Source organism: Drosophila navojoa, chromosome 2 (genome assembly GCF_054131105.1).
Source record: "Drosophila navojoa isolate 15081-1374.11 chromosome 2, UAZ_NAV_1.0, whole genome shotgun sequence".
NCBI classification, from domain to species: domain Eukaryota; kingdom Metazoa; phylum Arthropoda; class Insecta; order Diptera; family Drosophilidae; genus Drosophila; species Drosophila navojoa.
Genome location: NC_142890.1, coordinates 15,584,337 through 15,599,365, shown reverse-complemented (window position 1 = coordinate 15,599,365; position 15,029 = coordinate 15,584,337). Strand labels below are relative to the sequence as shown.

At 40.6% G+C, this 15,029-nt stretch overlaps 4 protein-coding genes across 8 annotated transcripts; 2 read left to right on the top strand and 2 right to left on the bottom strand.

Moving 5' to 3' along the window:
- The first annotated feature begins 5 nt into the window (after window positions 1–5).
- Snr1 (SWI/SNF related, matrix associated, actin dependent regulator of chromatin, subfamily b, member 1) lies at window positions 6–1,634 on the top strand. The gene is made up of 2 exons (XM_018107998.3): window positions 6–417; window positions 482–1,634. The coding sequence occupies exons 1-2, from the start codon at window positions 146–148 to the stop codon at window positions 1,320–1,322; spliced, it is 1,113 nt and encodes a 370-aa protein (XP_017963487.1). The 5' UTR covers window positions 6–145; the 3' UTR covers window positions 1,323–1,634.
- On the bottom strand, window positions 1,537–3,557 carry HDAC3 (histone deacetylase 3). Of its 2 annotated transcripts, XM_089260521.1 has the most exons (4): window positions 3,268–3,557; window positions 2,961–3,181; window positions 2,811–2,899; window positions 1,537–2,752 (listed from the first exon to the last, which is right to left on the bottom strand). In XM_089260521.1, exons 2-4 carry the CDS (start codon window positions 3,116–3,118, stop codon window positions 1,689–1,691), a joined length of 1,311 nt encoding a protein of 436 aa, XP_089116647.1. In that variant the 5' UTR covers window positions 3,119–3,181; window positions 3,268–3,557; the 3' UTR covers window positions 1,537–1,688. The 2 variants fall into 2 exon arrangements, with proteins under 2 accessions (XP_089116647.1, XP_017963464.1); XM_018107975.3 differs by having other exon boundaries at window positions 2,961–3,557.
- A 235-nt stretch (window positions 3,558–3,792) lies between these two features.
- On the top strand, window positions 3,793–14,933 carry Hcs (holocarboxylase synthetase-like protein). 4 transcript variants are annotated; one of them, XM_018107904.3, is made up of 12 exons: window positions 3,793–4,283; window positions 4,342–4,676; window positions 4,919–4,931; window positions 5,150–6,033; window positions 6,095–6,246; window positions 7,152–7,290; window positions 7,353–7,556; window positions 7,617–7,802; window positions 7,874–8,023; window positions 8,090–8,233; window positions 13,961–14,292; window positions 14,352–14,933. In XM_018107904.3, exons 1-12 carry the CDS (start codon window positions 4,142–4,144, stop codon window positions 14,527–14,529), a joined length of 2,859 nt encoding a protein of 952 aa, XP_017963393.1. In that variant the 5' UTR covers window positions 3,793–4,141; the 3' UTR covers window positions 14,530–14,933. The 4 variants fall into 4 exon arrangements, with proteins under 4 accessions (XP_017963393.1, XP_017963384.1, XP_017963363.1 ...); XM_018107895.3 differs by having other exon boundaries at window positions 7,134–7,290; XM_018107874.3 differs by having other exon boundaries at window positions 3,794–4,283; window positions 4,919–5,075; window positions 7,134–7,290.
- Window positions 7,350–13,584, bottom strand: ksr (kinase suppressor of ras). Its single transcript, XM_018107917.3, has one exon. It carries the CDS (start codon window positions 13,287–13,289, stop codon window positions 10,272–10,274), a length of 3,018 nt encoding a protein of 1,005 aa, XP_017963406.1. The 5' UTR covers window positions 13,290–13,584; the 3' UTR covers window positions 7,350–10,271.
- Window positions 14,934–15,029: the final 96 nt, after the last annotated feature.

Below are 15,029 nucleotides of genomic sequence, written 5' to 3'. Positions count from 1 at the left end.
AATCTGGTCACCTTAACGACGCCATGTCGCCGTTTGCATGAAAATTTTTATATGTGAGACTTGTGGAAATAAATTATTTGATAAAAACAATATATAATACGCATAAAACTGAGTACAGAGCATAAGCAGACTACCTAGTTAAAAGATGGCGCTGCAGACATATGGTGATAAGCCTGTGGCATTCCAACTGGAAGAGGGTGGCGAGTACTATTATGTGGGCTCGGAGGTGGGCAACTATATGCGGCACTTCCGTGGTATTCTCTATAAAAAGTACCCAGGAATGACACGTATTGTTCTCTCCAATGAGGAGAGAAAGCGTCTCGCCGATTCCGGTCTGAGCTCACACATATTAGCCAGTTCGGTGTCTCTGCTCCGAGCTGTAGAAGTTGATGATATTATGGCCGGCAATGATGAGAAGTGGGTTCAATTTCTCTAATATCAGTTTTACTTGTATATAAACAAAATAATTTTGAACTTTTAGATATCGTGCAGTTTCTGTAAATACCTCGGATACTCCAGTACCACGGGAGAGCAAATCCAAGAAGCAGCCACAGTATGTTCCAACCATGCCCAATTCAAGCCACCTTGACGCAGTGCCTCAGGCAACGCCAATAAATCGCAATCGGGTGCACACTAAAAAGGTACGCACATTTCCCATGTGCTTTGACGACACAGATCCAACAGCAAGTCTGGAGAATGCAGCACAGAAGGAGTGTTTAGTGCCCATACGTTTGGATATGGAATTGGAGGGACAAAAGCTACGTGATACTTTCACATGGAACAAAAACGAGAGCATGATAACACCTGAACAATTCGCTGAAGTTCTGTGCGATGATCTCGACTTGAATCCCCTGCCATTTGTTCCAGCCATTGCACAGGCCATACGGCAGCAAATCGAAGCGTTCCCCAACGACCCGCCCATACTGGAAGAAAGCTGCGACCAGCGCGTTATAGTTAAACTAAACATTCATGTGGGAAACACATCACTTGTTGATCAGGTCGAATGGGACATGTCGGAGAAGAACAACAATCCCGAAGAGTTCGCCATCAAACTATGCGCAGAACTAGGCTTGGGCGGTGAATTTGTTACAGCCATTGCATATAGTATACGGGGTCAATTGTCCTGGCATTGTCGCACATATGCATTTAGTGAGGCTCCATTATCCACCATCGATGTACCCTTCCGCAATCCCAGCGATGCGGATGCATGGGCGCCATTCCTAGAGACGCTGACTGATGCCGAAATGGAAAAGAAAATACGTGACCAGGACAGAAATACGCGACGCATGCGACGATTGGCTAATACAACAACAGGCTGGTAATCGAGGGTTCGGTTCAGTAACGCACTTATTTGTGAAGGCTACCCCAATTATTTTACTAAATCGTCGATTTTCCAGCTCTAATAATAGTGATTATAAATAAATCATATATAATCAGCGCTGGATACTGAAACTTATAAGGGATGTCGTCAGAATTAAGTGTATTCAGTTAATTATCTTAAACTAATTTATAATCACTATTAAACATACGCGTGAATTATTGTATCGTAAAACTGAATTCACCGAATTTAGTCGGCAATATATTTATATATATATAAATAATAAATACATTTCTGTCTATTTTAAAGCCAATAATGGCCATTCTGTTCATTCGTTTCTTTTTCTCTTATATAATATTAGAATATTTTATTAACTTTCCATTGAGTCGGGTTTGTCCTGATCATGTTCGCCATCGTAAAACTCATTCTTTGGCTCAACCATTTTATCCTCATCCGCCTGTGACATGCGTACATCAGGGTCTGTTTCTTCTTTTATACGCAGCTCTTCGAAATCAACGTCTCGCGGTGTTTGCACCATTTGCACGCTTGGCGAGTTCTGACACATTTTAAGGTTTTCATATACATGCTTTACGATCAGCTCCATATATTGTTTAGAATTTGCGTTGTCCTGCCGCGAATTTACATCCGGATGTAATGTGAAATCTGGCGCAAAGAAATCATAGTACTCCGTTGGAGGCAAATCATTAGATATCTCCTGATCGACAAGAAGCGATGTTTCGTGGGTCCAGCAGCGAGCAACGTTTCGTAAAGTGTAACCGCCGCCGCCCACAACTAATGTGGGCACATTCAGCGTTCTGACGAACTTCACGCACTCTCCATGGCCACGAGTACTAAGCGAGAAACATCCGAGACGATCTCCAGCCAATGAATCTGCACCGCATTGCAGCACAATTGCTGTAGGCCGATAGAATTCCATAATCGCTGAAATTATCGGTTTGAACACTTGAAAATAGCTGTGATCATCGATTCCCTCTTTGAGAGGAACATTAACGCTGTAATAACGACCAGACTCGGCGCCAATCTCATACATATCCCCAGTGCCCGGAAAGAAGTAATTGCCATATTTGTGGAAGGATGCTGTCATCACGCGATCCGTTAAATAGAATGCTTCCTGTACTCCATCGCCATGATGCACATCAATGTCGATGTAGAGAACTCGAGGATTATATTTCAGCAGCTCTAGTATGCCAATTACAATATCGTTGACGTAGCAGAAGCCAGAGGCCTCAAATTTCTTGGCATGATGCAGACCACCAGACCAATTGATACATATGTCGCTGTGGTTGTGGTTCAGTTTCTGCGCGCCCTCGAGAGAGGCGCCTGTGTACATGGCGCAAAAGTCAAAGAGGCCATCGAAGACGGGACAGTCTTCACCCACGCTAAAGTGAGCCAAATACTTAGTATAGGCGACGGCTGCAAGTATATCAATATATGTTGATATGTGATTCCTAGTCGTAGAGGTTTCACTTACAATTGCATTGAATATTCTGTGGAGTCACCTGCTGAAGGTAAGCGATGTATTCGTCACTATGAAACCGCAGCATATCTTGTGCACTAGCTCTGTAACGGGTAAAATATATAAAACTTAGCAATAATAATTAATAGAATAACAATTACTTACTTGTATGGTCTGTAGATTTTCATCTTTTTGTGCAAGCCATAGTTCATGACCAGGCTGTGAGTAACGGCTAATCGTTGCGGCTTCATTGGATGCCCCGCTCCATAGTGGAAATTGCCCACATCGGCATTGTAAAAGTATGAAACTCGTCTATCACTCATCCTTATATCATCTGCAAGCTAATCTCTGTCCAGTGCGACTCCCAATATGGGCAGTATATTGTTCTTTGCATATAGTACAATCAGCAGTACAGCCACAATAAATAAAAGTCGCCGTGTTGTAGTTAGCTCGTTCAAGCCAAATAACATACCGTTGCTCCAAAATCCTTATTTATTTATTATGTTTTTAGTTTCGGCAAAGCTGCATTATAAAACTCTTTAAAGTAGTTTGCGGCGAAGTTTCTATTTCACTTCATTATTAATTCTGGATTATACACTTATTTAATAACTGTAATACTTTTGTAAACATAGGTTCTGCACTATTTCCTTTCTAAACACTTAATCTTCGAAATTTTTCTTGATTGTTCTTTTTACGCGTGTTTTTTATGGGTTGCTTTTTGATGTTCATTCGGTTGTTAACTTAACATAGTATAATAATGTTATTAACATGACGACCGATAAAAATGGCATATCGATAATATGGGTTCTTTTATTTATAGGTATCGATCTATATCGAGGCTTGAACATAAAAATCAGCCACATTTTTAAACAAGCATGTAATGCTTGAAAACCTATATTAAATAACATAATATTGTATTTAATCTGATAAATACAAAAATAATTTAAACAAAATATGAACAAATACTTGAATATCCTAGCAAATTAGCTACATAGTTCTGTTAAATTAAACAGCTGATTCTAAAACGAATTACTGCGAATGGCACATTTTCTTATCTATCGTTTTGATAAGCATAAAAGCGTCCTCTGGAATCCGCGTGTGCAGTAATCAACAATAAATGTCATGACATAGCAGATTGCAAAAACTGTGTCAAACCGTTGCTAGGGAAGCGCGTAAAAGACAGTGCGCTCCAGACGTGATAAAAGCAAATCTAATTTGCCTACATTACGAAACCGCAGATTGATTTTATTACAAGGGGACCTATATTAGATAGTGTGTAGCTGTGTCAAGCAGTGGTGATACTTAAAATCTGAAGCTTCGCGACCGTTGCCCCCATTTTGTCCAAGATGTTAACCCTCTATTACGTGAGCGCCACTTTGGTGCAGTCCTGGCGTATTCAAAGGGCTTGCAACAAAATTGCTGAGCAATTAGCGCAGTCATCAAGCGTAGCGTTTTATGCACTACAATCTGGCAAAGACGATGGCTTCGGTAAGCCCAATACACTATTCATTTCATCGCGATTTACTATTGCCTTTTGCTAAAATAGATCCCACAATAGCCAGCTCGGAGCTGTGCTGTAATCGGAACGTGGCTAAGGTAACGGATATACTGTGGTTGCATGGCAACCAGCATGGCTGCTGCCTGCGTCCACTGCAATCAGTGCAAATTACGCCATGGATTAGCTTTCCACCAGCCCCAAGTTTGCTACCTTTCGCCTATGCTGCTGACACAGCAACCCCCACAGTAACTCCAACAGAAATCGAGCCGCAACCCAGAATAAGCCTGTCCTCGGATACGGCGCAGCATCTACAATTGTTGATCGAGGCTAATATTGATTTGCAACAGCGGGAAGCGAGCACAGAAAGCTGTGTACCGGTAAAGGTGAGTCTCAGCGCAGTTATCTACGCAGTTTGTGTAAGACTTAGAAGCGTTCTAAGCTTGCTGGACTAAGTGCCTGTTACTTTGGTTTTGCAATAGAGCAGTGTCGCGTGTGCTTGCTCAATAAAAATATTGCGTCATTTGAGCTATTTTCACTAGAGTGTATAGATGTGTGTTAATGCAGATGTGGCTTACCAATTCTCTTTTCATGGCTTACGTGATTCAACCTTATAACACATCGATAGCTGGAAAATTACGGTAAGCTAATTGCATGGAAAATAGATTCCCACCTGGCGGTGCTCATCGAAACGGATATTGAGCATTTCACAAAACTATTGATAATGACATTTTTACAAAATAATTTATACATTAATGATCAGCTGCCATTAATGAGGATTGAGTGTAAGCGCACTAGCTGATTGAATTTTAAACATACAAACAAGTATTTAAATATTAATCACCGCTTACGTTTGCAGCTGTGCAGCGCGAGGGTGAACCCCAGCCTTTTCAGCTGCTGGCTAATCATCTGAAGCGCCAATCCCGCAAGGCGGCCGAAGTCAGTGCAGAGGGCTGGCAAAAGCATCTGGAGGATTTGCGAGCTCTAGGCGTATTGGCTCATCAGGCTACTGAGTTCGAGCAGCAGAAGAACCGCAATGAATTGAAGCCCAGTACTCCTAAGCAGGAGCCCTTGTTGCAGCGACAGGAGCAGTCGCCCGTGGCAGCTCAAGCTAGTCTTAAGGCAGTGGCTGTAGTAGAGCCCACCACCAAGATATCGTCTCCTGCCAAGCCAACCCATCTGAAGCAGCCGACTCCAGTTGAACATCTCCTAAGCAAGCCTAGTGATTTCAATAAAGCGACTGCCACAACGAAGACTGAAAATCCATCAACCAACACCAGAGAAATGGAAAAGTCACCAGGAGTTCAGGACAATGCAGGCACGCCCATCGCAAAGGCATCTACACCGAGCAGAAGCTTTGTGGCTGTGAAGCCAAGTTCACCACCGTCCGAGACTCCATCCGCCGCCCGACCACGACCCATTTTGCGTCGTAATAAAAATAGCCTGGGCGAAAGTAAACCGCTAAATGTACTTGTCTACTCGGACAGCGCCAGTGCACGTGATTCGGCAATGGTTACACTGCGTCAAATCCTGGAACCAGACCTGTATACTATATATGCGCTAACACCACAGCAGGCGGCACAGAAACATTGGTTGGAGCAAACGGCGTTATTGGTGGTCTGTGGCTCTGTGGCTCCGTCTATTGGCCAGATATTAGTCGACTATTTTCTACACGGTGGCAAGGTCTTAAGTCTCTGTTCGGATATTCTACATTTTATATTACCCAATTATCGCACTGCGGAGGTTAGCTTCATAATTTCGCTAATAGAAAAATCAATACTTCAAGTTTATTTGTTTGTTCCAGGTTCGCGAGCACGAATTGGTTCAGTTTTCCTATGATAAATGGCAACGGGTGAAGATGATGCACCATATTTTTTGCTACCAGCCTTCTCCGGTTAAGAAAAACTTCTCCACCGACAGCGAGGAGTCGTCGGTCCAATCGCATTCACGTAAATCGTAAGTGGAGTTGCAAACTGTAAATAGCATACACTGCAAACATTGTCACACATTAAATAATCATTCATGAGCTAAATTGAAATTTCAATGTACCTCTACAAATCGACATTCAAATCAAGCGCATTCAAGTTTATCACACCCAACTGCCGATATAAATATATGTATATAAATTGCTTTAGGCTTTGGTCTTCACTTACAATGCATGTTTTACACGGTTATTCAGGCAGCCAAATCAAATTGCTGCATACTTGCAGGCGCCCGTAATATGATTTCGTATTGATGGTGTAATCGCCGCTAGAATTTATTTATTTAAATTTACTATATGTATATTTTTGGAACTAAATGTTGTGCCTCGAATAGCTAAACTAACATATTTAACAACTATCTTTAACTAATTCCAATCTATTTTGTGTTTCTCAAACCTTTCATGCTGAAATTGGTGCTATTTTTGTATATTATTTAACAACCGACTCGTTGATCTGAACTCATATATTCATATGTTTGAATCTATGTATTTTAATTATACTTGTGTATTTTTTTACGAAATTGCAATTGATATATTTTTACTACTACTTTTTACTAAAATTAAAATTATATTTTCTTTTTGAATTGGATTTTTTAAATATGCCAACATTTTTAAAATTTTCTCATTCAATTCTGTTATTGTGTGTGCCCCATTATTTTCCTTGCGTGTGATTTTGTTCTCTCTCTCTATTTTCTACTCTGTGATCGTGTGTGTGTGTATGTGCTATATGTGCCCATTGCTCTTATCCTACTTACCATTAACCAAAAATAAAAATGAAACGATAATACTCGCAACAACATATAACAAAATACAAACCAAAAAAAAAAAAAACAAATCAAAATACAAAACGAACGCCGCTTAGAGCTCTAGTATGTCCAAGGTCCATGGATTTAAAGGATTTGACCGGTCAGACACACCAGCTGGAAGTTAAAGTGTTGGGCACTGAGGAGACCTGGAATACACCTAGTCTGATGTTGGCAAAAAGCTTGCAAAGCGGCGGCAAAGCCGTTTTTTCTCAGGTTTGTGCAAAATAGTTCGCTCCCGGAAGCTCTCAGTGACGAGAATGGATTATTATTGGCAGGTTCACTTGGAGACTAATCCCAACGAGTTTGAGTTTGATGAAGTCAAGTTTGCAATCTTAAAGCAAAGCGAACGCATACGTATTGAAATCTTTACGGACCTGTTGAGCAAGTACCTGGAGGTGCAGGTGCGAGGTACCGACTCTGAAGGTGCTGCGTCTGCCGCAGTTGTTTTCAAACATGCATATTTCTTGGGTCGTCATGAGGTGAGATGTTTTCCATACTTAGGTTTAGCTTTGTGTTGCTAACCATTTCGTTATTTGCAGTCCAAGTTTGAGCTCCTGGAGAAGTTGCGTCCACGTTGCACCGGCAACGACAACGTCATCATAATGCCCAAATTATCTATCAAGTTCTGTGGCAAAGATGACAAGCCGCCGGCCGCAAACGCAAATGTATTACCCATTCTGATACATTCCTGTCCAGATGATTTCTCCACAGTTGATTACTTTGATGTTGGTGTTAACTCGCATACAAAATACAGTTGTATAAATACATATTATTAATACCTGACTTACAATTGCAGAATCTGAAAACGGAGCACATTGGACGCTTGGTCATCTATGCGCCAGTCTTAAGTAGCTCCATGCATGTCATCAACGACATGGAGCTAGTCCATGGCATTGTCGTGCTGCCGGTTCAACAGACAGCGGGAGTCGGTCGCAGTAATAATCAGGTAATTTATCTAATCTTTCTGCGTATATAAAAATTGTCTTAAACTAGTTCTCTTTCGCTTAATTAGTGGCTGAGTCCATTGGGATGCGCAATGTTCTCTACACAACTGCACATCGACATGGACTCGCCTTTGGCCACACGTCTACCGTTGATACAGCATCTGATTGGTGCTGCACTTGTGAATACTCTTCGAGGTCATAAGCTATATAGGGTAAGTGCTAATATAATATAAAAGTTGACGTCTTATTTGGATGATATGTATTTAGGGATGGTATCACAAAAGACGATAAAGTTAGCAATGAATCATACTTTATTGAATATTCTTATATCAATTTGAATCTTTATTGCTTCAATGAGGTCTCCTTAATGCCGATGCGCAATGCAAGTGGTACATTCCAATACTCTGAATCCACTGATTATATATGCCAGTATAATAATCTTGAATTATGAGGATTTGACAATATTTTTTGCATTTTGAGGTATATTATTTCAAGCCATCGCTAGGGGCGATTATTTCAGAATTGGATATAATTATTTTGAACATTCTTTAAAGCATTAAAGTTGTAATTGCTTCAATAAGAATCGCAATGCAATCTTTGAAGCTTGTAAACTTATCAGTTATACATATATACAAAATAAGAATGCTTTTTTATACTCTTCATACCCGGAACCCCTAAAATGAGTGAAAAGTTGGGCAATTGCATCAGATAGTAGTATTGAGCTTGGAAAAACTAAAGTAGATACTGGAGTTTTCAACAGAAAAACTATTTGTCGGTGGTTCAACATACAGCTCCAAAAACTTACTGCTCGTCGATATATGAGCCTAAGGTTTTCCATTGTTAAGTTCATATATAATCTTATATATTATTTCACTACAATGGCAGCCAGTTCATTCATATACAAGTTGCGTTACATGTCATGTATTTCCAATATTTTGATTTAAAAAGTAGAGCAGTCTGATCAAGGATATGGTGGATTGAACGGTGTCAACTCATTAATGTTTTCAGCCTTAGAGATGTACATATTTCTATTATTTTATTTGGGTGAATTTGGAAAGTAAATTATTTAAGACTCACTCTCACTCTGGGCTCAGGGTTAAAGGATAGCTAAGTCGGTAACAGCCGACAAGAGCGCTCTTAATTATTTTGTACATAAGTTTTTAGTAGCTTTCGGTTTTAATCGAAATTGGTCCAAAAACAATTAAAGTTTTTCACCACCTTTTTCTTGTTCTTTCTAATTTCAATCAAAACTGAAATGAGTTGGTTAGACTTTATGAAATTTACAAACATTAAAACCAAATGGAAATTTATGCATTTAATTTTTGATATTGCATTAGTTTTAGCTAATTGATTTGTTTGAATAAATTTAAGTTTTGTATTTATAGTTTATTTTGACATATTTTTTCTGTATATTTCGCATTCAATTTGTTTGCTATATACATTTTACATTACACATTTTTTAATATATGCGTTAATATATAGTTATATATGTATACACATTCATATATATATAGAACTTTGCTTATACATAATTAACAATTTTAAAATTGCTCACCTGATTTATGTTTACATTTCGATTTGCCACAGTGCTTGCTTTTCATTAATGTAGGTAATTTGTAATTTCTATATGCCTATTTAACGAATTCTGATTTGCTTGTTGTTCTTTAACGTTTAAACATTGTCTTTTAATTAAACATTTGTTTGCAATTCGTAATTGTAATTAAATTTAAAATTATTTTACAATGTATATGTATATGTAAATTGCTATAATTTGAATGAACATATACGTATATGTTTGCATTCATATACATATATGTACAAGGTTTGTTTCAGTTGTGTTTTGCTTTGCTTTTTTAATGTATATTTACAGTTATCGTTTTTATAACACATGCACTTTGAACTTTCCTTTGCGAGTCTTTGAGAGGCTGAGGAAGTGAGCTTTGCTCTCTGCAATCTCTCTTCCCCTTTTTATCGGAGAGCAGGTTTCATTTGACATTTCGCACGCACAACAATTACAGTTACATTTTGGGTTACACATGCGTATGAGTGTGGGTATGTGGCTATCTGTGTTTAAAAACATTTATATATATATATATATATATATATATATATATATATATATATATATATATATATATATATATATTCCGTGAAATTGTGCTAATTTGAAACAGTGTGCATGTGCCTGCTTACATATATAACATTTATGTGTGTGTGTATAGAAATGTATAAATGTATATAGTAGGCTGCTTAGAACACAGACTCCGCTGAGCGTGACAGGTTAACGGGATGCGAGGGACTGCGCGCCAATCGCTTCTTTGGCAAATGCTCCAATAGGGAGAGTAGACGTGCAAAATCTGGCCTATGCTCCTTTTCGTACGTCCAGCACAGCATCAACAGGTCCTTGACATCGCGACCAGATTGTAGATTGGCCAGCGATTGCTTCATGCCTCGCCCCACTTGCCAAATGATTGACTCTGCCGGTTGATCCTTGAACGTGAACTCGCCGCAAATGAGCTCGTACCACACGGTCCCGAAAGAGTACACATCAGAATAGGACGTGAATTCTAAGCACTCACCAGCCGGTTTTCTGGGCAGCAGCGCTCGTATCAGTTCCGGGGCCAAGTAGCACAGCCAATTTTGTGGAACCCCCAGCCCCATATCACAGTACAGCAGCTTTGTGGAGCTGAAGAGGCCAAAGTCCGTGATGATCACCTTGCCGTTCTCAATGAAGATGTTCTTGGTGCGCAGATCCTTGTGTATTATGTCCCTAGCATGCAAGTAGCCCATTCCCTGCGCAATCTGTTGGGCGATCAGCAGCGTGCGATTCATGGCGAACTTTTCCCGTCGTTGATGTATGTAGGTGTAGAGTGTGTTGCCCTTGCATAATGATGTGACAATGGCCAAATACGGCGGATTCATGCAGGCTCCCATGAATAGTACCAAGTTCTCGTGTCGCGTCTTCTTGAAATTCGCCACCTCGTTGCGAAATGATTCCAGCATGTGTTCGTCCTGTAGGTAGTCTTCATTGAGTAGCTTCACAGCGACATCACCATGCCACAAGGCTCGATGCACAGTGCCGAAGCGTCCTTGTCCAATGCGTTCCATCAAGTGCAGATCACCATAGGGTATATCCCATTCCTTTAACGATATGGAGTTCTGGCGCCACTGGCCCGAGTCCCCATCTTCAGTTGAGTCCAAACGCACAGGCGTGCGATCCGAGTCGGTGCTGGCGCTCCCTGACAGCGACACCGTCTTATCACTATCGTTTGACTTATGGGTGTCCGTGTACTCGCTAGTGAATGGCGTGCGCTTGTCCACACCAGCATTGCTCAGTTTGCGGGGAAAGAAGCTGTCGCTGTTCACCAGGCTGGCCGTATAGGTGGCCGTGCTTCCACTGCTCAAATTCGACACTTGCGAAGCAGCCGAATGGGTCGACGCTTGACTGCCAGTCAATGAGTGGATCAGGCCATTAGAGCTGCTGCTGCTGTTGTTATTAGTGCTAGTGCTGTGGCTACTGTTGGTGGAGCTGCTGTTGTTGTTTCCGTTGGTCAGAGGCTCTCCTGTGCTCATGTGTGGTTGGGACTCATTGGATATCAGCGTTTGGGCTGCACTCGCGTTACTATTGCAGGCATTGATGCTAGTGATAGTCACGTTCGGGAAATTGAATTGACTTTGCTGACCCTGTTGTCCGCCCGCTGTTCCACCAACAGGACCAGGCTTCGACTGGCAGGCACTGGGCGTGCCTAGTTGTTGTTGTTGCTGCTGCTGCTGGAATAGTGCTGGACTGCTGGGCGTAGAGCTGGTGCAGCTCGAGCTTGGTGAGCTGCTGTCTCCATGCTGTAGCTGCGGCTGCTGTAATTGCGGTTTGCCTAGCGTATTCTTTTTTGGCACTGGTGACATTTTGCTGCCGCTGTGCTGGGATGGGTCCCATCTGCCGCCCACTTGAGTTTGGCGAAATTCGTGAATATATTCAGGTGGAAGACCACATGAGGGCGGCACATGCGGGGCACAGGACTTGTGGCAAATATATTTGCAGTCGGTACACTTTAACCAATGACTCAACATCTGCTTTTGGCATAGTTTGCAGGTGGCGCGTATACCAAACCAATAGCTAAAACGGTGTTTAATGGTATGACCCATGCCCACGTGTGCCACACCTGGCGAGGGCGGCACCAACAACACATTAGAGCTGCCGATACTGCTAGAGTCCACAAAATTGTCTGAGCTGCTGGCCGAGCTATGGCTGTCGGGGCTGGGATCTGTGGGCAAGCGGTTACGCGGCGGCCTTGGTGGTTGCTCAGTTATTCCTACATCCGAAGCGCTGCTGTTATGCATTAGTAACGTTTGATGTTTTTTGGCGGGAGGTGGCGTGCCAGCAGCTGTTGCCGTACTAAAGCTGCGCAGCGGAGTTCCGCTGGCAGATACCGTGCCGGAGGCGGGTGTGAACGGCGAGTTCGGTGGCGAGGGAGTTAATGTTAAAGTCATCTGTGAGCCAGTAAGTGGTTGCTGTTCGCTACGAGAATTTGACGCTGAGCTGCTACCAGCTTTTGGCTTGCTATTCCCGTGATGCTGATGTTGTCGATGATGTGTGCGAGGCGAGGCGCTGTTCAGTCCGAGGCCAATGTTGCCAATGCTACCGCGATGCATGTGATGCGGATGGGGTCGATCCCATGAGTCCCAGTGCCATTGCTCCGGATCAGGATTTGGCGCAACTGCTCCGGTGCTTTCTAGTGTTTCCATACATTTCCGGAGATTATGCATCGCCTTAGTCAAACGACGCACTTCTTCATCATGCTGGCTACTAGGATTGTGGGCAAGCATTTGTTTCAGTTCTTCGTCGCTCAGCTGCAACATTTGCTCCAGTGTAGTGTACCGCGATAGGAATGCATTCAAAGATTCCGGACTTAGACCCACAACTCGTAACCACTGACGCAACTCGTTCCCGGTGGCTTGGTGATGTGGGAGCAGCCCATTAGCGGGAATACGCTCATTTAACCTTGCTTTGGTTAGGAGCAGTTCGGAAAAGTAGCGTACTAGCTTTGATTCTAGACACCGTATCTCCTGTTGCGTTAGCGTTGCACTCGTAGCACATTGTGTCCGCAAGCCCTCCAGATGGTTAGCCGAGAGATCAATCATATCCTGTATGATGATTAGATTGCTTTCGCTTGCATTCGTCGTTGTATTGTTGTTACTGCTGCTGCTGCTGGCGCCTTTGTTGCTGCTGACTGGCGGTGCAGTCAGCTGGGCGGCGGCGCTGCTGCTCATTTTGTTGTGAACCGCCCGCCCCTTGCAGCAGCACAAACTGATTGATTTTTTCAGACGCACTCACAAACCATTTGTTGTTTGCACCACTTTGATGCACATTCCCTCTCTTTAATTGATTTGTTTCTTTTACTGAAATCACACACGAGCAATCCCGCGAAATGTAAACCTCAAGAAAGATTCTGAAATGCGGAAAACGCGATAAGTTTAGTAGTTTTTAGAAGGTAGACAGAACGGGTGCCGTGTTGTCGCCTGCACGCACGAAATTTCTCTACACCCAAGTAGTAGAGCTGCGTAACTATCGTCAATGGTATCGCCGTTATTATTGGGTAGTTCAATTTATCGATACACTTTTACCGTATATCGCTACAAAATGGGTTTTTATCTAAATAGATTTTTAATACGTTTGGATTTATGTATAATTGGTAGTCTTATGATAAGAACCTATTATAATTTTTTTTGTATTTTATTTATTTCTATTATTAAAAAATTATACAATTTTTTTTTAATTAGCCGTAATGAGTAATGATATATCAGAATTTATCAACATACATATTTACAAGTATCGATATTGTCCAGCCAATCATCTTTTTTATTATGTATATACATATATGTTTATTATATATGAGCATAAATTAAATTTATATTTACTTAAATATTACTTTTTATTTAAGGTACTCGATGTTGCTTTAAAATGGCCAAATGATATTATAGCTAATGGAAATATCAAAATTGGTGGAGTTGTTGTAAATACCACATTATTGGGCTCACAGGCAATTGTAAATGTTGGTTGCGCAATTAATTTAAACAATTCAAAACCAACGTTGTGTATTAACGACTTAATAAATGAGTATAATGTGCGAGTCCCTAACTCCAAACTACCTTTGCTGAAATATGAGCTGTTTATTGCAATGATTTTTAATGAAATGGAAAAAATATTGACAGAAGTACAAAACGGAAATTTTGAAAATTTCTACTCTTTGTACTATGATCTTTGGCTGCATAGGTAATTGATTTACTTAAAAATGTGTAACAATTTTAATTATATTTTCTTCCTACTTTTAGTGAGCAAAGCATTGCTATTTGTCTGCAAAACGAACAACGAAAGGAAGCCAAAATTATTGGTATTGATGACGTTGGCTTCTTAAAAGTTAAATTGGCGAATGATACGATTGAAACTGTTCAACCTGATGGTAACAGTTTTGATATGTTGAAAGGATTGATAGTACCTAAATACAATTAGAAAATGCATTATATGAATTTATATAAAATACAAATTATTTATTCCTTAAATATTTTGTGTGAATAAGAACTAACTGTTTGAAATTTTAGGCGCATTTAGAGACTTATTATGAATTATAACTATTTATATATTTACAATTCTCTTCACTTAAAGTGAACGTTTAGTCAAAACTTATAATTATATAGCTTAAATTAATACACTGCCAATGCTAAGTGTTGTAAAATTTTCAAGTTATTGTAATTCAAAAATATCATCAAAACAAGTTATTTGCCATAATTTATGTGTCTTAAACCTTGAAGTTGTTCATAAATTTTGCCCGTTATAAATGCGAAAAATTACTACTTCCCTATAATATTATATGTGTGAACTCAAATATTGAATTTAATAAAATTATACAAATCCAAGCAATCTGTACGACTATGAAATTAAATCTGAGCAGCAGCTCAGATTTGGTATTTTGTGCTGTTATTTTCGTAACAATTAGTATTTTATATGTCGCT